We start from the raw sequence: 24,120 nt of genomic DNA, 5'->3' as shown, positions 1-24,120 counted from the left end.
CCACTGCACTCCAGTCTGGGCGACAGAGTGAGACTCCAACTCCAAAAAAAAAAAATTTCACTTACAAAGCCTAACCCAGTAATGCCCTGTAGAAGAAAGAGAAGCAAAACAGAATTCATGCCAAATCTAACAACTAACATTTTATTATTTACTATGTACCAGGTACTGTACTAACTATAAATCATCAAGTTATATTTAACCTTCAAGGACAATAATACAGTTAGAAAAAGCAGGGATGAGGACAGGGAGGATTAAATTCACTTCAACTTAGGATGCATATATAAACATGAGGAAGACAGCAAACAAAGAAAAAACTTACCAAGCAAGTTCATTAAAAAAAAGTATTGATTCCCTGGACAAATATGGGCTATAAAAAATATTGGAATTATGGGTGTCTGATGCTAAACTTGGAAAGGTTAATAACAGCACATGACCATTAAAATCTACTGTAATCAGAAATAAAACGATATGGGTTTAAAAAATACAAATACAGCTAAAAATATATGGCAAAATGGTAACACTATTCTTTCAACTTTTCTTTATGCTTCAAAATGTTCACATAAAAAGTGTGAAAAAAAGAACCAACTGTGCTGCCCTTCAAAAGTGGACTAGATTTTTAAAAATGTGGTACATATACACGATGGAATAACATGCAGTCATAAAAAAGGACAAAATTAAGGACTTTGCAGCAACTTGGATGGATTCAGAGTCTATCATACTCAGTAATCTATCACAGAAACAAAGAACAGAGTACCACATGTTCTCAAAGAACTGAGAACCACATGTTCTCACTCATAAGTGACCTCTAATCATATATCATAACTGTGTAAGAAAGGGATTGGCAGTAATGGGACACTGTCAAAGGAGGAAGGGAGGACACATAACATTAATATGGGTGCCTGATGCTGATCCAGGCAAAGTGAGGTCCAACGGGAGACCCAAACTTCACCTGTACGTAAAACACTTATGTACCCAATCCTGACTATACCTCACATCTTTAAAAGAAAAAAAGTTTGGCAAAGCAGGAAAAAAGTGTCACTGGGTTCCTATCTGTATTTATGGGTAACAGTATTTCTCTTCAAGGAAAGAAAAAAGTAACATTTAATTGTGGGAGGCACAAAAAGAAAGAAAATGTAAGTAGAAAAGATTGGCTTGGGAAAGAAAAAATACATTTTTCAGAAATTAGCAAAACCAGAAAAGATAAAGCACTAGACGAATGAAATACATCCACTTTGTAGATAATTATTTCAGATGTATTTCAAATACATCTCTAATAGGCCTTTGTTCATCATTTCTTCTGGTTTTTCTTAGACTTGTATCATTAAAACGCATACTTTTGAAAACTCTAATGGTATATCATTTTACTGAGATGACAAAGGGTATCTTCTTTGCTTCATAAATGCAAAACTTTCATTTTTAGATCTATAAAAAAACAATTAAAATGATCAACATGGCAGGCCTCAGTGGTTCATGTTTCTAATATCAGAACTTTGAGAGGTCAAGGCAGGAAGACTGCTTGAGCCCAGGAGTTCAAGACCATCCTGGGCAACACAGCAAGACCTCATCTCTACCAAAAATAAAAAAACAGCCGAGTGTGGTGATGCACACCTGTAGTCCCAGCTGCTCAAAAGACGGATCACCTGATCCAGGTCAAAGCTACGGTGAGCAATAATCATGCTACTGCCCTCCAGCCTGGGTGACAGAATGAAAGCCTGACTCAAAAAAAGAAAATGAAAATTTTTATTTTTACATTATCTATTTTCTTACAATCACCTTTGTATGCACATGATTTCGCCATTTGCTCACTTACAAACTACATCAAGTAAATTTTTCTCCACAAACACCATAAAAGAAAGAATACTGTCTCAAATATAGGATAAATCCAAGATTCTTGTGGCAAAACATAATAAAGTGCTTTCTGCTGAATGATTACCTGCATAAAAACATCCTATTTCCTGTTGGGATTACAAATACATCATTCATTCATCAACTGAGTTTGTGAAAATTCATACACAATATCATCATAAGATTCATTGTGCAAGAGTTCACTTATATGATCAATTTCACCATCATAAGCACTGAAGAGTTGTTTTCTCTGCATTAAAATTCTGATTTGTCTAATGATTATGAAACATTTTCCTCTTTCAATTTTCTTCTTGTCACTATGGACACAAAATGCAAAACTCTGAATTCTCTAGTCAGTGAAAGCTACAAAAGAAAAATAAAAGCTACAAAGACAGTGACTCCAGATTTCTTTCATACCTTCTTAAAAGATGACACAATACTCTGCACAATGCATAAAGAAAACAGAAGGATGCTAAATGGTAATGGTTTATTTCACTACTGTATCATTCTTCTAGGAAACCCCATCATTTCTCCACTTATTTTTTAGTCTTTTTAGTTTTGTCTTGCTGAGAATACAGTAGATTCTCGCTATTTGCATTAGTTATGTTCTTTAAGTCACCATGAATAATGATTCAGCAAAATACTGAATCACTGCCCCGAGGGAAAATACAGGGTTATGTTCCTACAAGCTTCTGGTCAGGACATTTTCATCAACTGATCAATACATAATCTTATGTGTGTTTCTGCTTAAAAACACCTTATATATATGTATTGCTGATTCATCAATATTATTCAGGGGTGCCAAAAAAAATGTATACACATTTTAAGTATGACGTTTGCTCAAAAGATGGTGCTAATCAAATGAACGTTAGCGTTACCATACAGCAGGCAGGACAGTCAAAGAAAATGACAGAAGCACTGCTAAGTGAACGTCATACTACACATTGCTACCGTAATTCAATTCAACTTCAAAGGAAGGCTGAGGCAGAAGGATCGCCGGAGCCCACCAGGTCGAGGCTGCGGTGGCCAGGAGCGGTCACTGCCCTCCAGTCTGGGCGACAGAGTGAGACTCCCAACTCAAAAAAAAAAAAATGTGAATACATTTTTTGGCACCTTCTAATTTATGTCCAATAGTACTGTAACACGTATCTTCCCTGTAAGGTACATCACAGCTTTCGTGTGTTTAGGAACACTAGACAGCTTGACAACACTTCTGCACTACACTTGGCAAATCATCACCAAAAAACACAAAAATAAAAAATGTGGCACAAAATATGTCACAAAAGGGACATTTACAATGACAGCTAAAATAAGAAGGCAGAACATTTGTCGTATTGTATCTCAGGGTAATGTATACATCAGTTGACTCAACCATTTTGCAGCTCTGTATATGTACAAGTCTAGGAATGACCACAAAATAAAACAATGGTAGTTTTATATAGATAGTTTCATAAAACATTGTGATATAAAGAACAAAAATGGGGGTGGGGGAGGTTCAGAGTCTCACTCTGTGGACCAGGCTAGAGTGCAGTGGCATAATAGTTCACTGAAACCTCAAACTCCTGGGCTCAAGCAATCCTCCCACCTCAGCCTCCCCCCAGTAACTGGGACTACAGGTGAATACCATCACATTTTGCTAATTTTTTTTTTATTTTTTGTAGAGATGAGGTCTTGCTATCTATGTTGCCCAGGCTGATCTTGAACTTCTAGGCTGAAGCAATCCTCCTGCCTTGGTCTCCCAAAGTGCTGGAATTACAGGCGTGAACCACCATAGCTGGCCAATTCTGACTTTTTAAAGATGAAGACATTAGTCACTTAGGATTAGTGAATAACACCAATGAATAATTCCGGTCTTTAATAATTAAATTGCTAATTTTGTCACAGAGAAAACAAACAACCAAAGGCCACTTCACTCAAGGCATAGCCTTTTCTACTTCTGAAAAATAACAGTGAAATTACTGCTTAAATAAAACAGTGAAACTATTGCCATTTGATACTTTTAAAGGATCTGTAATATCATTCATGTAATAATAATCATACACTATAAGGCATACTCAGAATTAAAGAAATCAAACTAAAAAATTAAAAAATTAAATGAAAATGTCTTTAAAATTATTAACAATAATTACCAATAGGAAACTGGAATGATACAATCCATAGCCAATAAAGTATTGTAATGGGTTCCTTGATAAAATCTAAAGTTAATATAAAGTTACATGTCGTAGTTAACAGCAAACAATAAAATAATATTTATATGGAGAAACACCTAACTAGATTAAAAAATTCTTCATGATGGATATGTCGACAAATTTGAACCCCCTTTATGCATTCTATTTATCTAGAGGCATACAGTTAACATATATAGATAGACCTTATTATGTGCCTAGCACTGTGCTAAGCACTTAATTATCTAATCTCATTTAATCCTCAAAACACCATAAGGCAAGTTTAGCACCATCCATCCCTACTTCACAGATGAAGGTGCTAAGTTACAAACATTTCCGTATTTACTGAACTGCTGTCCTTTGGTTAATATTCGAATGTAACCTGGTTATGTTTTAAAAATTTGATTTATTTTTAAGATATATTTTTATAAAAATTTAAGAGCATTACAATATTCTTTCTTTACAAAAGGACTTTCTGGATGTCTAGGAACCACTGATATTAATTGCTTAGAAGAGGAAAGGAGAGGTAAGAGTGAAATACAGACTCCAGCATAATATAATATCAATCATATAGTTGCTTTAGTTCAGTTTGTTTTAAGACAAGCAAGAATGAACCCTCAGAATATATTTACAGCAGTTTTACATTTTTGGTTATAATGTAGCTGATAGCAATCAATCTCATTAAAACAAGAACCTATAATCTTCTTCCTTTCCTAAGGCACAACCAGCAAAATACATTGATCATGTACTCATTCAACACCCCCATCCCACTCCAACCCCCAAACCTTCACTCTGAGTTCCTTCTATGTGCACCTTAGTGTTCCACTACAATTTTAACAAAAATGTATAAGACAAGGTCTCTACTCTCTAGCAGCTGACATGGTAGGGAAGATGATCATAATAGGAAGAAGTCAATGAGCAGGGAGTAAAAAAGGAGATAGTGCCTTAGTTGGGCAAATTTCAGAGACAGAAATAAAAACTTGAAATTAATAAAAAAGATGAAATGGAGCAGGGAGATCAGTGAGAAAGCTTTTTAAATGTTCCTTTTTTGTTCTCTACAATGTGCCAGTTTTATGATTCCAGACATATATATATTTGTCCTTGATTTTCTTGTTGTATAAATTTCTCCCACAGTCAAGTACCATACAAACAATGGATGCAATGTTTATTAACAACATACTATATTTACATACTAAGCCAAAAATTTACTCATATTGGTGTGAACAAAACTGCAAATGCAAAAAGTAGACTGATATAATCAAATGCAATTATTTTAAATTTTAAGATCAGCACATCATTTTTGGGAGAGGCAGGGTTTAAAAGTGTGACTGAGTAGCATTTATTCAAGTGTCTGTGTTCCTCAAAATATCAGTACATGAGCTATACCTTCTAATTATTCATCATGAAAGGATCTTTTTAAAATCAATAACCAATCTAACTTCCAACATTTATGTGCATCTCACAAAAAGGCATCTTTAGTCTTTATTTTTTCAGTATCATTATATCTTTAAAGTCTGAAGAAGGTAAAGAAATCCAATCTATTTTATATCTTGCTCCAATATAGCATTACCTCTAAGTATCACAGACATTTTTTGAAATTTTGGCATAGACCTTGAATAAGAGTTCCAACATGGTAACTAAAGATTCAAGGAAAAGAAGTACTTTCATGCCTAGCACAACGTCAGGTACACAAGTAGAAAGACAACTGTTTGTTGAATAAATGCCTGAACTTCAGCAGTAAATGAAAAAGGATCTTTATTATCTATCTATCTGGAGGCAAATATGGAAACAGCATAGCTTCCACATAGGACAACATAACAGGCATTAGGCAAATATGAAAACAGCATAATATTCACATTATTGTAAGGCAAACCTAAATTTAAATTCACACTCTAATATTTTTTTTCTTTTATGCAAACATTTACTAAATACCACATCCCAGGCACTGCTCTTTGCACTACATGTATTATCTCACTTAATCCTTACAACCACCCTAAGAGTTTAGCATGATTATCCCAATTTTAAAGAGAATCTGAGGCACAAGGAGTCTAAGCAGGGTGTCCAAGATAACACCTAAGAAGCAACAGAACCAGGACTTATGTCTAAGTACTCTAATTCCAGAATCTACCCTTTAAAAAAATTGAATAGGTAACATATCTACATTGTTTGAAAAAGGTATGCAATAAAGAATTCTACCATTCGTGCTCTCCATCAACATACTTCTTATCACTTCTCCTCCCATTTCTGTACCAAGAATAACTAACGTTATTAGTTGTATGTATTCTTTCAGTGTTTCCTTGTGTACCTATAAGCAAGTATCACTGTATATTTTTTCTATTATTAACTGCAAATACAGCTTTCTATACACTGTTTTACACCTTACTCTTTTTAATTAATGTATATTAGAGATTTTTCCATATTAGGACACAGAAAATCCCATTTTCACAATTACATAGCATTACATTACACTGATTAGATAGACCATTATTTCTTTTACTAGTTCCCAAAAAATAGACATAAAGGTGTTTCTAATGTTTTGCCATTATAAACAATGTTGTGGTACATGTCTTTTTGCACATGAACAAATACAGTTATTAGATAATTTCCTGAAAATAGAACTTACTGGATAAAAGAGTATGCACATTTATAATTCTGACATACACTGGCGAATTATCCTCCACAGAGGTTTATCAATTTATACTAACACAAACAACATACGAATATTTATTACCAACAGGCTCTCCATACAATGTTTTATCAAATTTAAAGAGCTTTGTTAACCTAGTGTGTGAAAAAATAGTATGGCACTTACCTTAATATAAATGAGGTCGAATATTCATTTAAGAATCATTTGTATTTTCTTTTCTGTGAATTGCCTGCTCAAATCCTTTGCCCATTTTGCTAATGGATTGTTTCTCTTTTTCTTATCAACTTATAGGTGTGTTTTATATCTGAGATATAAGTGCTTTGATTGCAATGAGTCATATTTGTTTATAGTGATTTCTGCCTAGCAAAATTATTTTTATTTTTCTGTAGTTTATCTTCTATGCCTATTCATAGTCAGACAGAATTTTCTGATGCCAAAACAATAAACAAATTTGTCTATGTTTTCTTTGAATACTTTTTTAAGTTAGTGTGTACATTTAAATATTTTATTCATTTGTATTTACCCAAATGTATACATACAGTGAGATATTAATCCAATAATTTTATGCTCTAGATGACATAACCACTAATTCCAAGACCTTTTTTTAAATTTTTTTGACTGGGAAAAAATTTAATAGAATCTCAGTGTTCTGTGGAACAAGATCAAAAGGTCTGACATTCTTGTTCTTGGAGCATCAGAAGGAGAGAGGGAAGAGGTTGGAACAGAAAAAAGAATGGAAGCATTAATTACTAAAAATTCCAAGACCATTTATTAAATAGTCCCCACTTAATCTTTTCCCTGATTTAAGATAATTTAGGTCTATGTCTCATCTTACTATACTGTTTTGTTGGTTTAATGTCTACTTGTGAGACAGTCATCACTACTAATGCTTTAAAAATAAAACATGTTAATATTTACTATATTACTGTTCTTATTTTTTAGTTTTCTCAGCTACTATGCTTTTTTTTCTCCATATGAACTTTAGAATCCATTTGTCCAGTTCCCCAAAAAGCTACTTGATATTTTTAATTAGGATCACACTAAATTTACAAATTAATTTTGAGAAAACTGACACGGTGTTGTGGTTGAGTGTCCCTATCCACAAATGTGGTTTTTATTTGTTCAAGTTTTTTGTGTCCCTCAGTAGTGCTTCCAAGTCTTCTTCATATAGGTCTTGCACATTCCTGACTAATTTATTCCTGGGTTATTTTATCTTAGTCTTGCTATTAAAATGGTATCTTTTCTTCCACTGTTCTTCTAATTGGCTCATTTCCACTAAATTTTGACCTTGAGAGTGACTTAATTTTTTGAAGTCTTACTTTCCTCATCACAATATATACTTTACAGAGTAAAGACTTTTCTATAGATGTACAAAGAATTTAGTACCGTGAATGGCACATAATAGAGGTTTACCATTATTATTTTTAACATCAGCACTGCAGTATGTAAATATATAGTCTAAATATTTCATTACTACATTTCCCTCTAATTATATAGTTTGTACATTTCTTCTCCCTATACATTGTCATACCAACCTTTAAATGTTCCCTTTTCCCCTTATTCCCAATTGCAAATGCTTACTCAATTCCCTAAGTGAGTAATAAACAGGCCTATGTTCAGGCAGAGGTAACACTAATCAGACAGGCTTTTACCTAATACTCTTCACAGGATGTGGTTCGTTCCTGTTAGTCTGTCTAGTTATGAATCTATAACTGAGCAATACCAGTATCAGAAACTATGTATGTGCTCATTAGTACTTGGGATTAACTGTGAGAAACAAGCTAAGCTCTACTTTACCCTCATCATGCCATCCTAAAAATCAAATAAACAAGCAAACAAAACAAAACAAAAACACCGCACAAAGGTCTTCTAGTAGCTTACAGGTAGAGTAGCTAAACTTTCTTCCAGTTGTTTTCAGATGCTCCTATTTCTGTTCCCTAGGCCTTTCCCCACATTCATTTCCCTTTTACAGAAGCAACAGCATTATCTCAGAGGGCATATTTCCCAGGAGCACCTGCCTACCTTGCCAGCACATATCCGATTTATAGTTCAAAATTATTAAAAGAATTGGCAGTAGCAGGACGGGAAGGGGGCTACGACACAACATTAACATCACCAAGGGTACCTGAGCCTAAACCAGGTGAAGTGAGGACCAACAGGAGGCCCAAAGTGCATGTGTACATTGACCACTCATGTACTATATCCTGAATTGTACCCCACATCTTTAAAATAAAATAAAATAACTATTTCAGCTACTAGTGAAATCAGAAGCAACATGCACCTATGTTACCACTGCATCTTGTGACTTCAAAAACTTTATTTCCAGTAAGACCTAAAAGGAAGTACTGAAGTCAAACATAGTAATTAATAGGTAGTGTCAGCTAAACAAAAATATTTTCATATAAAAAGTCAAGTTTGCAAAACAGATGCAGTAGGCAACCATTTAGGTTACCTTACATTTACAAAGGTATTAAATCACCAGGTACTTTAAACAGTCTTCAAAAGCACAAAATTAAGTATTGCTAATAGATTATTACTTAATCAGATGGAACCAGGGAGAGTTTACAGTTGGAATGTTCTTCTACTCTGTACTGAAGATATAACATGCCTTTAGCACTGAACTTTCTTCCCACTGAATTTCTTACTGCTGAATGAATATTGTGAAAAAAAATTCACCACAAAATTCACCTCACCAGAATCTTTCCTCTTAAAATCCTTCCTCTTAAAATCAAATGTTAACATTCCTCCTCTTCTTGGATTCCTTGTTTTTATTAGTTGATAATTTCCATCTATGATCATACCTGCCCTTTCCCCGTACCTGCACAATTCATTTCCATCTGTCTACCAAAACCTGTCCATTCTTTCTAACTCCCTAAAATCTCTCTTTAATCTACCTAACTCCTTTCTTGTTCTAAAGGACTGCAATCACAGCCTAATTTCACCTCCAAATTACCATCTTTCCAATCCTTCCTTTATCGACCCATGATAATTCCCATTATAAACTATCAGTGAATATTCATCAGATTAAATTCAAGCTCCTTAATTTAATAAATTTCATAATCTAACCTCAATCTTACCTTTCTTACTTTCCTGCTCACTATTCTCAGGCATTTGATTTACAAGGACTACTCTCCTTTGAACAGGCCTCAAACTTGCCTATTGACATTTGAGCTGCTTTATCTACAAAGCACTCATTCCTCTTTTTGAGTCAGCTCTCTCTGATGCCCAGGATGGAGTACAGTGACATGATCACAGCAGTGGCTCACTGCAGTCTCAACCTCCTGGGCTCAGGCGATCTTTCCGCCTCAGTCATCTCCCATCACTGCCCATCCTGCCCCACACAGGTGCACCATCATGCTGGTCTTGAACTCCTGGGCTCAAGCAATCCTCTTGCCTTGGTCTACCAAAGCGCTGGGATTACAGGCATGGGTCACTGCACCTGCCCCCTTTCCTGTTTGAAATACTATACCATATTCTTCCAGTTCATGTGCTATCTCTCCTACAGAAACTCACCTACAATTCACTTCATCACAATGGTTATACTATCACTGCACAGCACTCTTGTTTATACATCCTATATAATACTTACCATATTTTATGTACATTCCTATTATTTGTGCATTTATTTTCTTTTCCCTATTAGATCTTTGAATTCTCATCACACTGTATCAAAAGCTTGTCAAATGAATACATTTTTAAAACCTTCATTTACAAATATCTTCTTATATCAACTATGTAAAATGCGACACAACTGTGCTTAAAATTTTAAAAATAAACTCAGTTATCATTCCTTCTAGATTTGCTAAAATTAAAGATTTTTTTTCTAAAGAAATACACAGAGATATAAATAAAGACTAAATTGATGTACATGTTCATGGCAATATTACTTAAAACAAAAATCTGGAAATAAATTCCAAATAAATGTTGGAACATCTAAATGATGAAATACTAAATTAACATTTTAAAAATTCTTAAACAATATTTTAAAACATGGGAAAAGTTATTCAATTACTATTGAAAAAAAAGTTGAAATACAAGAAAATGCTCCCAATCTGTAATCAGAAACATGAGTATAGAAAAGGTTTCAAATGACAATATTTATCTAAGAATGATGGCTGGTATTATTGTTGATTTTTATTTTCCTATATTTTCCTAATTCTCTGTTAAAAACACGTAATACCTTTATAATTAGAAAATAAGTATGAAAAACTAAAAATGTGTTATTTACGAATAATATGACACTTTGCCAAGGACTAAAATGAAGCTAAACTTAGGTATGAATAAAAAAGCACAAATTATATTTCAAATAATGAATGGAAAACCCATTACTAAAGGATTCCAGAATGTTTTCTATATAGGCAAGAAAGGCCAAACTAAAATTCTGTTATGATAAAAATAAAGACAAAAGAGTAGGCCAAGTGTGGTGGCTCACACCTGTAGTCCCAGCACTTTGGGAGGCCAAAAGGATTGCTTGAGACCAGAAATTCAAGACCAGCCTGGGCAACAAAGTGAGACCTCGTCTCCTAAAAAAATAAAGAAAAGTAAGTTTAGGTAACTAATATCATGTTTTAAAGAATGAGTCATCAAAATTCAAGAAATTTCCCTTTTAACAAAAATAACTCCAATAAATTATTGTATAATTACACACAGTACAGGTTTTTCTTGCATGTAAGGAAATTATCACAATTCATTGAGTTAAAAATAATTATTGCAGCTGAGCTCAGTGGCTCAGTCTGTAATCCCAGCACTTCGGGAGGTCGAGGAGAGTGCATTGCCTGAGCTCATGGGTTCAAGACCAGCCTGGGCAACTTGGAGAGACCTCGTTTCTACAATAAATAAAAAATTAGCTGGGTGTGGTAGTGCACGCCTGTAGTTCTGGCTACTTGGAAGGCTAAGGCAGAAGGATTGCTGGAGCCCAGCAGGTCAACACTGGAGTGGCCATGAGCGTACATACCACTGCACTCTAGGGACGAAGTGAGACTCCAACTCAAAAGATCATCATCATCATCATCATCATCATTGCCTTTTTGATCCTATCAACATAAAAAAAATCCAGGGAAGCAGAAAGGAGATAAACCCCGGGCTCATTAATAAGCACATGGTTTCTTTATTAACGCTACCCATTTTTCTTTCTTTCTTTCTTTCTTTTTTAAGCAGGATTTATTTGGAGGACAGAAAAGCTCCCACAGTGGGAGAGGACCCAAAGGGGTTGCCCAATGCTACTCCTTTTTCTATTCACTAACACAATCCTAACCCAAAAAAGCCCTTGTAACAACATTTGACTTTATCTCCTCTGTCGGGTTGTCTTTAATATTATATCGCAAGTACCTGAAATACTTAGTAGCCTATGAAAACAGAAGTGACAAGGTTACCTGTACAATGAAGATTTGTATACCTAACCCTGAATTGTACCCCACATCTTTAAAATTAAAAATTTTTTTTAATTAAAAAAAAGTGACTTTTATTTCTTCAAAGCAATTTTAAGAATGCATTAGGTTTATAAAAAATGAGTTTTCATAATGGTGCTACATTTGTATGCCATATTGGGAACATGCAACAAAGGAGATGATGGAAACTAGACCACCTACGTGGTCTTCTGCAACGAGAATCCTTGGTAACTGCCCAAACTGAAACCAAAATCTACCATACTCCTGACCTTTTAAGCAAAGTGTGTGGCTTACTTCCAATCATGTAAAAGCACTAACATACCAAAGAGAAAATCATTGGTTCTAAGTCCATTAAAGAAGCTTCCCTTTGTTAGGCTGCTCAAATTAGACATCTACTGCTATTATTGTCTTCTGTGTGGGTTAAGAGTTTTATAAAGCATTCACCAAACCAATGCATCCCAGACAGAGAGATACATGTATCTTCATGGCAGACTTGGTACAACATAACTTATTAATCCAAGTTCCAAGGTTAGCCACCAAATCAATCCTACCTGGCAGTTACTATGGACCTTGGATTGTAGCACTGCATAGAAGTTAGACAACAAAGGGATATATGATGATTTATAACAGAAAAGAAAAAAGCATGAGTGTTACCACAGTAAGTTTTTTCTCAAATATTCCTCATACCACACAGGGCTATAATGAAATATCAAAGTGGTATTACACAATGCAAGCATCTTGGTAAAATAACGATTTAATATGCCACCAAATAGAATGGCAAGGAAACAATCTGTTCATTAGCATTAGCTCTGCCTCAACAGAAGATATTACTGTAAATAATTTTAAACATAAGCACAATTTAGTGAATAAGGTAGGAGACTGGTAGACTTAAAACTTTCAGATTCAATTTATAGCTGCTCGCCAGTCACCTGCTGTTTTGACAAGTTACTTACCAACTTGTGCTGCCATTTCTCCGTAAATTTATCCCCTAAGATGAGGATAATTCTTGCAAATTGTGTCACAAGCATTTTGAAAGGAACCATGAGTTATTGTGTAATGCTCTTGAAATTCCTCAGATGTAGGGTCCTACACAAAGTAAAGTATTATTATACATCTCTCTAACAGTAGTCATCTGTTTGCATTATGATTTTTCCTAACGTTAACACTGATTCTTGAGCACTAACCTTTCTCAACGTGTTCAAAGCAAGCCTCCTGACCCAAGTAATTACTTTTTTCAAATCTTTGTATCATCCACATCTTTCTCTTCCTTAGAAGGTATCATGAAAATTGGGAATTATAAAATATAATGAGCTTCTTTGGTTTTATATGCTTTGATTCAATAAGAAATATGAGGGATAATTTGGTACTTTTATTTATAAACAACTTTTAAGTGAATAATCTTATCTCTCGTAGTTATACAATTTTCCTACATTACTGTTTTTTGTTGTTGAGTCACCCAGGCTGGAGTGCAGTGGCATGCTCATGGCCATCGCAGCCTTGACCTGCTGGACTCAGGTGATCCTTCGGCCTCAGCCTTCCAAGTAGCTGGCTCATTTATAAATACATGTTTTACAAACAGAGGGAGCAGGCCAGAAAATGAAGATGCAAGTAACTACTGCTATGCAACCAAAACGCTTTTATTATAATGACCCAACAGTAGAAATTGCCATTCTGGGATATGAGAAACAGAATCGGTGCACATCAGCTTTAAAGAGTTCAACATAAACCACAATAAATTTTATCATACTATTAAAAATTTTACCTATTACTAGCTTTGCTAATCAAGTGAGTCTTCCATTCAAGAATACACTATATATACTTGAAATTTTTAGTTTGTGTTGATATACTATTACATCTTGAAAACAGAACTCTCGATCTTCTTATGCAGTTCTTAAAATGACATTTCTTTGAGTTTATGCACAAGGAGGAAGAATAATAAGCACGATGTCTTCACTATATACTCTTAGTTGTAAAATGGTAATTTTTTAAAAGTTTTTTCTAAACCCTGAGAACTGCTCTAAAATACTGATATAATCCAGTTTCCTCCTAAGGTGAACTAATATTCCTCTACATTCTAAATATGATAAGTGAGAGCTTTGTGGGATAAAGGTAGAAACCACAAAATTTAGAGTGGGCTCACATTTGCTATATTAGTGACCCTTTTAGCATTTTAATTTCTTTTAACTTCAGTTTCCTCATCTGTAAAATGGGAACCATAACATCTGCCTTAGGTACATTCAAGACTGTTGTGAGGATTAAATGAGTTTACTCCATTTGAAAGAACTTTGTAAACTACAAAAACCCTTTTTAAAAGAAAACCACCACTTTAATTACAAATTACGGTCATAAAACAGTTTAGTACTGTTTCTGACATGAAACAAATGGAAGTCAATGTGCAAAACATATATTTACAAAGTAGATGATGAAAACTAGACCACCTAGACTGTCATCTGCAACAAGAATCCTTTGTTACTGCCCAAACTCAAACTGAAATCTACCATACTCCTGATCTTTTGAGGAAAGTATGTGTCTCACTTCCAATCATGTAAAAGCACTAACATACCAAAGAGAAAATTACTGGTTCCAAGTCCTTTAAAGAATTAGCCATGAAGTTTTACACCTGAAATAGTCAGTACACCTTCCTCACCAGAAGAGGAGGATAAATCAATACTTAATGCAGTTGTTCTTATTGCTGATTCAGTGCCCACAACAAAAATTCAAATCAGATTAGCAAATGCAAGTCGTTTGATACAAAGATTCAACAGTACACACAGGATCCTGGACGTTGGAGACTTTATTATACAGTCTTGTCCTGAATTTGCAACTCTTGACTTTATTCTTGTGACTTCATTTCCAAATAAAGAGCTAACAGATGAAAGCCTGACACTAAAAAAAAAAAAAAGAATGGCCATGATCACCTAATTACACCTATGATTTAGATATACAGTGAGTAAACAATCTTTTAAAGAAAAGTACACTTACTATAGGTTATCTTTAAATCTTTAGAAGTGATTTTAAGTATAAAAATAAAACTAGTCAGACGTGAGAATCCCAACACTTTGGGAGACCAATGGGGGAGGACTGCTTAAGCCAAGGAGTTTGAGACCAGCCTGGGCAACATAGCAATAAGACCTTGTCTCTACAAAAAAATCAAACAAATTTTTTAGCTGAGTGTGGCGACATGCACCTGTAGTCCCAGATACTTGGGAAGCTGAGGCAGAATGATCACCCGAGCCCAGGAGGTCAAGGCTGCAGTGAGTCATGACTATGCCAGCTTGGGCAACTGAGCAAGACCTTGACACAAACAAACAAATAAATTAATAAATAAATCTAAAAATTCACTTAAATGAACTGGTCTTGCATACTTAAGATTAAACATATTAACTATGAATTAAGAAATTGAAACATTAACTTTAGAAAATATTTTATAAGTTCTTATAAAGAAAAAAATACATGAAAGTAAAACATTCATTTCTCTGGAAATATTCAGAAAGAGCTAGCAGTGACAGAAAAGGACACACATAGACAAGAGAACAGGGGTGAACATGAACATAATCTGCACTCTCTCGGTAAAATGAAGGAAATCAATTAAAACTTTCTATTTGGTTCTTAAAATGTCCAGAATGAAAATCTCTCTCAATAGGCCACAGGCTAAAACCATTTACTACACTGTAAGGCCAATTCTTCCACAGGTTATCATGACTCTCAAGAATAAACTTATCCTTAATGAGGCTCCCTTATGATAGAATATTTGTTATGATTATAAAGCCATTCTATATAAAGAAACGAGTCAGGCACAGAGGCTCACGCCTATAATTCTAGCACTTTGGGATGCCAAGGTGGGAGGGAGAATCACGTGAGTCCAGGAGTTTAAGACCAGTATGGGCAACATAATGAGACCCGTTTTCTACCAAAAAAATAAAAATAAAAAAATTAGCTGGGAGTGGTGGTGTGCACCTGTAGTCCCAGCTACTCGGGAAGCTAAGGAAGAAAAATCGCCTAAGCCCAGGAGGTTAAGGCTATGGTGAGCAGTGATCCTGTCAGTGCGCTACAGCCTGGTGACAGTGAGATCCACTCAAAAAAAAAAAAAAAATTCTTACTTCCCCCCTTTCTGTTTTCTTTCTGTCACAAGTTTAAAGTTCTGATAAAGAAAACTATGTTTATTACATGGTTGTACAAATACAACCAACTTGCTCAATTATCAGAAGACTTTAAAACTAATTAAATAACATCCAACAACTCTTTGTCTCCTAATCCAGTCCTCAAACACACAAATTTTAAAACGGTTAGCGAAGTGCCACATATGACTCACTAAGGAATTATTCCAAAGAGAAATAATTTTAGTTAAAAAACATTATTAAAATTTACCACTCAAGCATCTTAAGTCAAGACTGAAATTAAAAGATGAAGTCCCCATCAGAGCACTACCTCTCTCTTGGAACTTATACTTTCTTCTACTTTTGAAATCTAGGTTCATTTCAATATGTCATTGAACTAGGACTTCTGATAATAAGCTTTTTTCAAGATCAGAACCTCCTTCTATAAAACTAAGCAATCCGCCGGGCTCGGTGGCTCAGCCTGTAATCCCGCGCCTTTGGGAGGCTGAGGTGAGTGGATTGCCTGAGCCCGCGGGTTCGAGACCCACCTGGGCAGCAAGACCTCATCTCTACAATAAATAAAAAAATCAGTCGGGCATGGTAGCGCATGCCTGTAATTCCGGCTACTTGGAAGGCTGAGGCGGAAGGATCGCCGTAGCCAAGCAGGTCGAGGCTGCGGTGGCCCAGAGCGGCCACCGCACTCCAGTCGGGGCTACTGAGTGAGACTCCAACTCAAAAAAAAAATTAAAAAACTAAGCAATCCAAGGTACAGACTTATTTTCTGGCTATTTATATGATCACTGATTAATTAATTAAACTTAAGTCTTCATTTTCTCCCAGAAATCTTACTTTAAATCTATCCCACAGAGACATTTCTCATCAGTTACATTCCCTCAGTTCAAAGTACACAGTACATCATATCAAATTTCAATTCTCTCTAATTGTTTCATTTATGTACACCTTAACTCCCAACAAAGGCTCTAAATTTCTCACAAAGTTCACCCCTTTCATTTTTCTCTTCAGTAAAATGCATGTACCCTCAACAACAATGAGGCAATCCTAAAGAGGTATCACAAGTTAGGAAAACCCATCCTGCCAACTTTATATTACCTAATAATGCTTCCAGGATGAATTGAGAGAATGATAATAGACATCACAATGCAATCATCACAAGTCAACATGACCATGAAGAAGGCTATTCTATCTAGTTAAGTGTATCAGAATTTTACCTACAGAGCTAGAAGGAGTTCTAGGCACTATAATCATTATACTATTAGTATACACTGTGTATCTTTGTAGTGGACACTGAACAAGGGTTTAACAACATTTAAAAAATTTAAACCTTAGTAAATATCAGTAATTATATTGGCAATTTCTATGTGCTGGCTTTTTACTTTCTACTTGCCCTATAGCCTTTCAGAAATTATTAAAACAATACAGATATTCAGTTATTTCTATAGGGCACGTTAAGTACAAAAAACAGCGGCAGTTCCATACCAAGAAAATCTCAACCTAAGGCAGCATTCCAAGCTAAGCAAAAATAGTAAAGGACCCATCTGCTACTAAAGCAGACATAACGATCAAATGCATATGAGTAAGTTACCATTCATCTCTACCAATATGACCACCCCAATATCCAGGAGTATGAAAATTTGGTAGGAACCCGCAAAATATTCTTAGTGACGTGGAGTATAAACAAGCTGCAATTTATCTTGAGTTCTGCAATAATTAAACCCATTGCCATGAATGTCACTATTATTCATCTGATAAAAATAAATTACAAATTAAGGCAGAAGAAAAGAAACTAACACCCTAACCACAAAGAAAGGATGAAAACTTTACAGTATTTGCACGTTAGAAAAGTGAGGTTTGGCATGGTGGTGAGATAGTATGAAAGATGAAACGTGCCTTAATTTAATCCTTGAATTCAATTTAATCTACACTAATATCTCAAAAGTAGAATAACAGAAAAACACTTAAATAATAAACTGATAAAAAATTAACTGCCACAGAAAATAATAAAGTGCCATTATTCTTAAAGTTAAAAGAATAAACTATAAGCAAGCACAGGTGCAGTCCCATATGAAATTACAACCTTAAATTATTAACTTTTAGTTATAATTGAAAGTAAAATTCACATAGAAATACTTCTAAATACGGTAATATTTTACTTGAATACAATAACCAGGAAAACAGAACATGAAATGTAACCAATATTACTCAAAATTCTCATTAACCTACAAATTATTTTAAATTTTGTTTATATAGCTACTACAAAATCAGGACACCTCATAGTCAAGAAACCATTAACAGCTAGCCCTGCTACTTGCAAGTATCTCCCTAATAAAAAATAAAAGGTATCTGCAACTAAACCAAATAAAATTATACATTTAAAATACTATAACAGAGGGAAAAAGAACAATTAAGATATATTTTTGGTAAGTAAGTCAAAGTAAAAAGTCATCTTAGTTTTGTTTTCTTTCTCTGGTGTATGAAAAACACAAAGTAAATTACGCATTTAAAATCTGTCCAAGGTGGCCAAATAGAATTTGTTAAAGAGGACCTACATACAATAGAGTATACACTATACCAAAGAATATCTAAACACTGCAGACTGGTTTTCTCTATTGTTTTACATCACCATACAATAAATGCTTACAATGCTATTATTAAAAAACAAAAAAGAAAAAAAAGAAAGAAAAAGAAACCACAACATAATTAAAGTACTTAGAAGCATGCAAATATAAAGGAAGGCTATATTTACTTTGCTTTTAAAGCTTGACAAAGAATATACATAGGTTTAGGACTAGACAAATTATATGACACTACAAACTTAAAATGGTAAGATCATTAGAAATAGTAAATAGAAAAAATTTCAACTTACCTGGTTTCTTTCTAGATTTTTCATGACCTAGCTGTCCTAGATCATTACATCCACAGGTGTACACTGTTCCATCATCCAGAACAAATACTGTGTGTCTGAGTCCACATCCTACATCTCGAACCTTTTTATTTACAAAAAAGTCACTTTTTCTGGGCTCTAGTACAATTTCTTCATCAATTCCACCCAAACCTAGCTGTCCAAAGGATGCATTTCCCCAGCACAACATGCTTGTAATTATTTTGGTCTTCCAGTTTCAATAAAATGTTGTCTTCTGAAACACGGGAGAGTTGGAGGTACCCTGTGACTGAGAAAATAGAAAAAAGTTAATACTTCCAAGAAAAAATGATGTAGAACTATTCTTTCAAACACTAGGCTACAATAATCACTACACAGTAAACATTAAATACATTTTCTAATATGCTACATCAGTATCATTCAGTTTCAAAAACCAATCAACCAAACACTTTTTAAAATGCATCATATAGAAATGTTTAGGGAAAATACATCTCTCTCTAAAATTCTTTGCAAAATTTAAAAATGCTATTTTGATTTTTGTTATCTTGTGATAAACTAATGGAAGTAAGTACCTTGAAGAAATTAATCAGTTTTTAAACTTTTTGTTTTAAATTATTTCAAAGACAGCAACAAATAAAACATCATTCCGCTGCCCAAAACATCAAGTATACACAGTGAGAAATTCAGCCAACTGCAGAACAACCTTGCAATCTCCCTCAAATCCTATAATTAGACCTTTTAATACCTACCTCCACATCAACAGAAAAATGAAGCCCTTATCTGTAACAAAAATAGAATAAGAAACTTTAAACAATTTTCCACAATTTAAGCGACTCTTCCAATTATTCATACTAATAGGCCAGAAAGAAAAGTAGGATCCTCTAATCAAGTCATAATCTTAAAAACTGTCACTTCCAAATATTCTATTTTAAAAATCAAAAGATTAACATTCCAGCCCCTCACTACTCATTTAATTTTAAAACTAAATAAATGTGCATAAGTATAACACAGAAAAAAAAATGCAGTTTAGACATCAATTCTCCCCAAATTCAAGTTTTTCTATTACGAATGATAACGGTGACTACAAGAAAATCTCCCCTGGGCAATCTTTAATCTTTATCCATCTACATCTCCGAGGCAATTATTCGCAAACGGAAAAAAAAAAAAAAACTGCAAGTAACCCCAGCACTGCTGATTTTTCAAGAATCGGAATGGGGGTTGGGGCACTGATAGTTTGATGGCGAAATCTGTAGAACTTTCCAGTACACTGACTGAATATTTCTTCATTTGTAAAGAAAGCTACAAATAACAATCAAAGAGCACACTTCATCTAAACCTACCTAGATTTTTAAACACATCGCGTTACTAAATAACACAATTACAGGAAGTCAGCCTTATTCCTGTAGTAGCCACCCACATTCCTGACACAGAACCTGCGAAGTTTCAAAACCCAATTTTCCGACGTGCCGGCTAGCAAGTGCCCAAGGAGTCCCATTCCAGAATCTATCCCTCAGAGTTCTGCATTGTCTTCCCGACTTTTCGGAGAAGGGGAAGACAGAAAAATACCCCTGATTTCAGCGCGCAAGGTTTGACCACCCTTTTTCTTTAAAAAGACAGAAGGCGGCCGCTCACCAGCAACAGGTAGGGGAATGAGAAGCAGTTTAGTCCCGCCTCTCCCTGAACAGGCACCTAGATCAGCTCCCGGGGACCAGGGAAGAGAAATCATCCGCACACACCCAACCTCGCGGCCGAGCAGACGACGGCAGCAGCCGGCTCCCAGCAGCCGGCTCCCAGCAGCCGCAGAGGCCGGCGGACGAGGCTCGGCACCCCGCGGCCTCAACCGGAGGGAGGCTCTTCCCCTGGGTCGTGCGACATTCCAGCCCCGGGGCCAGGAGCCCCGACCCTGCCCATGAAGCGCTGAGAAAGCGCCCTGCGCCAGGCCGGCCTGTACCCGCCCAGCCCGGCCTCCCCCCCGCCCCCCACGCCGTCACACCGCCCCGAACCCACCGGGGCAACGACTCACCCGGCCCCTCAGGGCAGGGGAAGCCCAAGGCGTCGGGGGGCGGCCCCTCCCCAGACAGCGAGGCAGCGCGGCTGCCGAAGCAGGTCTCCAGCTCCCGGGACCCTCCTCCTTCAGCCAGGGGCGGCGGTCACCCGGGCACCTCCGGCGTCAGTGCCGCTGCCCCGCTGCTCCCCTCCGCGGCCTCTGGGAAACTTTACCCGGCTCTTCAGAGAAAAGCAGCCGCCACCGCTGTCCAGTCCAGAGACAGCCGTCAGCGACCCGGATGGAGCGGGAGGGGAAGGACGGGAGGCAAGCGGGGCGGAGAGCGCCAGGGGCGGGGAGAGTTGGAGAAGAGACTGGGTAGGATAAGGAATAGGGGGAGGAGGCTCGGCGAGGTTGGGGGAGGGGCTGGCCGGAAGTGAACCGAAGAGCACGCGCGCGAGCCCGCCCACTTCCCGGCCCCTGCGCCTGCGCCTGCGCCGGAATCTTCCCCGAGCACCTCGCCCCCGGCGGTTGCGCAGTGTGCCGCTTCGCGGTGCTTAGGGGGGAGCGTCAAGTACCGAAGTTGAAGTTTTCCGAGGCGTGGGAAGGAGCTAGCAACCTGTCTTTAACAACGCTTCGGCGTACACAAAATTCACTTTGATTTTGGTTTGGTTGTCTGTCTGCCCATAGGTGCCGGGTTTTTTTTTATTATTTTACTCTCCATTTTCCCTAGTCGTTTAAGTAGCAAATGAAACATCACAGTGATGGATTGTAAAGGCCGATGAAGACTTTTATTTTAGCCTTTAGCCTCAACTGGAGTTAATCTAAGGATGCGAGATGTATTGATGGCAATGGCTGAAGCTACTCGAATTAAATGTCAACACCAGCCGGGCTCGGTGGCTCAGCCTGTAATCCCGCGCCTTTGGGAGGCTGAGGTGAGTGGATTGCCTGAGCCCCCGGTTCGAGACCCGCCTGGGCGGCGAGACCTCATCGCTACAATAAATAAATAAATAAGTCAGCCGGGCGTGGTAGCGCGCGCCTGTAATTCCGGCTGCTCGGAAGGCTGAGGCGGAAGGATCGCCGGAGCCCAGCAGGTCGAGGCTGCGGTGGCCGGGAGCGGCCACTGCACTCCAGTCTGGGCGACAGAGTGAGACTCCAACTCAAAAATAAATAAATAAGTAAATATCAACACCATCAGTTCAGGTTCCTGGTACAGTGTTGGTTCTCATCACTTTCTGCACTCTCCCTGGAAGATACGTTTAAATTGAAGGACTTCCTTTGATCAGAGAAAATTACACATTTGGCGGCATTCCCCTCTTTATAAAAACGAGGTCTGGATTTCCTAGTCCAATCAATATAATCTCTTAAAAATCAGGAGAATGAGGAACAGTGCTCTTTTGAAGTCTTATGTTGGGCTTTACTAGAACCTGTGATTCTGGAGTGAATTTTGGGAACTAGAAGGAATTCCACAATAGGCCATGATTCTGTATCTCTTATTGAAAAATATACAGATTAAGAAGCATCAGTGCTAAAATATGTTTAAATATGTATATTAGTTTCCTATGGTTGCCATAACAAATTGTCACAATTTAGGTGGCTTAAGACAAAAGAAATTTTTTGTCTTATAGTTCTGAAGGCCAGAAGTTTGAAATCAAAGTGGAATCGTTGTTGGTTCTCTCTTGGAGTCTCTGGGAGAGAATCTTTCCCAGGCCTCTCTCCTAGCTTCTTATGATTGCCGGCAATCCTAGGCAATCCTTGTAAAAACATCACTAGAATCTCTTCCTCCATTTCCACATGGTATTTGCCCTATGTGCGTCCAAATTCCCTCTTTTTATAAGGACACCAGTCATTGGATTAGGGCCCATTCTAATCCATTGTGACCTCATCTTAACATGCGTACATCTGCAAAGAGCCTATTTCCAAAAGGTCACATTCACAGGTACTGGAGTTTAGGATTTCAACATGTCTTTTTGGGGGACCAAATTCAACCCACAACAGTGTGTTACAGAAATAAATGTAAAATGACAAGATGCTTAAAGAAAGAAAGCATAATTTCAACATTAGGAGTGGTAATAATGCCCACAAAGCATACTTTATACTTATTTTGAAGCTATATTGCTCTTGCAGGACTTTTGTTTGTAGTGTTTAACTTTGAGGGCTTGTTCCCTCACAACATATCATTAAAAGAGAAGTTGTGGAATTCTGGATCTTTACAATATGTACTTGATGCTACAATAACTAAACATTAAAATTTGAGTAGTTTAACATAATAAAAGTGTATTTTTAAACCTTTTTAACAGTATAAGTAGGAGTTCCTAATAAATGAAAAGTGATTTCCAGAGATCTAAGGAGATGAAGCAAGTGGAGCTTCCTAAAATTTTTTTTTTTTTCAGTTGAAGTCTCACTCTGTCGCCCAGGCTGGAATGCAGTGACCATGTCTCACTCTCGCCCAGACTGGAGTGCAGTGGCATACTCACGGCCACCGCAGCCTGGACCTGCTGGGCTCAGGTTATACTGCCGCCTCAGTCTTCCAAGTAGCTGGAACTACAGGCATGCACCATCATGCCTGGCTAATTTTTTTATTTATTGTAGAGATGAGGTCTCACCAAGTCTCACCCAGGCTGGTCTTGAACCCATGGGCTCAGGCAGTCCTCTCACCTCGGCCTCCCAAAGTGCTGGGATTATAGGCGCGAGCCACCACGCCAGTCCCTAAAATCTTTACCCAGGGACTACTACATGTCCTGATATACACAAAACAGTAAGAACTACGCACCTAGAAACAAGGGGTGCTGACAGACATAGTCTCTGTCTGGGTTTTCAGGATCTATTTTAGCCAGTGGAAGAAAGAGCATGAATTGGACAGCTGTCTCTTTCATATGGTTGTGTATCTGTCTGGAATATTTCTAAAGATAGGTCTTGGCCAGACTCGGTGGCTCAGAACTTTGGAAGGCTGAAGCAAGTGGATTACCTGAGCCCACGGGTTCGAGACCAGCCCAGCCAACTTGGTGAGACCTTGTCTCTACAATAAAAATAAAAAATTAGCCGGGCGTGGTCGAAGGCTGAGGCAGAAGAATCACCTGAGCAGGCGACTTTGGG

At 36.9% G+C, this 24,120-nt stretch overlaps 1 protein-coding gene across 4 annotated transcripts in view; it reads right to left on the bottom strand.

The window, feature by feature from the left end:
- The window catches only part of HERC4 (HECT and RLD domain containing E3 ubiquitin protein ligase 4), a 121,028-nt gene extending 99,566 nt beyond the window's left edge, over positions 1-21,462 (bottom strand). For 3 of the 4 annotated variants that reach the window (XM_008062302.2, XM_008062301.2, XM_008062303.2), the window contains exons 1-3: positions 21,261-21,462; positions 19,790-19,820; positions 19,026-19,329 (exon numbers count right to left, since the gene is read on the bottom strand). In XM_008062302.2, the coding sequence (XP_008060493.1) occupies positions 19,026-19,251 (226 nt within the window). In that variant the 5' untranslated portion in view covers positions 19,252-19,329; positions 19,790-19,820; positions 21,261-21,462. The remainder of the gene's footprint in view (positions 1-19,025; positions 19,330-19,789; positions 19,821-21,260) is intronic. The other variant, XM_008062305.1, reaches the window with a different exon arrangement.
- Between the last annotated feature and the right edge of the window lie 2,658 nt (positions 21,463-24,120).

This window comes from Carlito syrichta, unplaced genomic scaffold (assembly GCF_000164805.1).
Source record: "Carlito syrichta isolate Samal-C Ts95f unplaced genomic scaffold, Tarsius_syrichta-2.0.1 Scaffold305686, whole genome shotgun sequence".
Classification (NCBI taxonomy): domain Eukaryota; kingdom Metazoa; phylum Chordata; class Mammalia; order Primates; family Tarsiidae; genus Carlito; species Carlito syrichta.
This window is presented reverse-complemented; position numbering and strand designations above follow the sequence as displayed.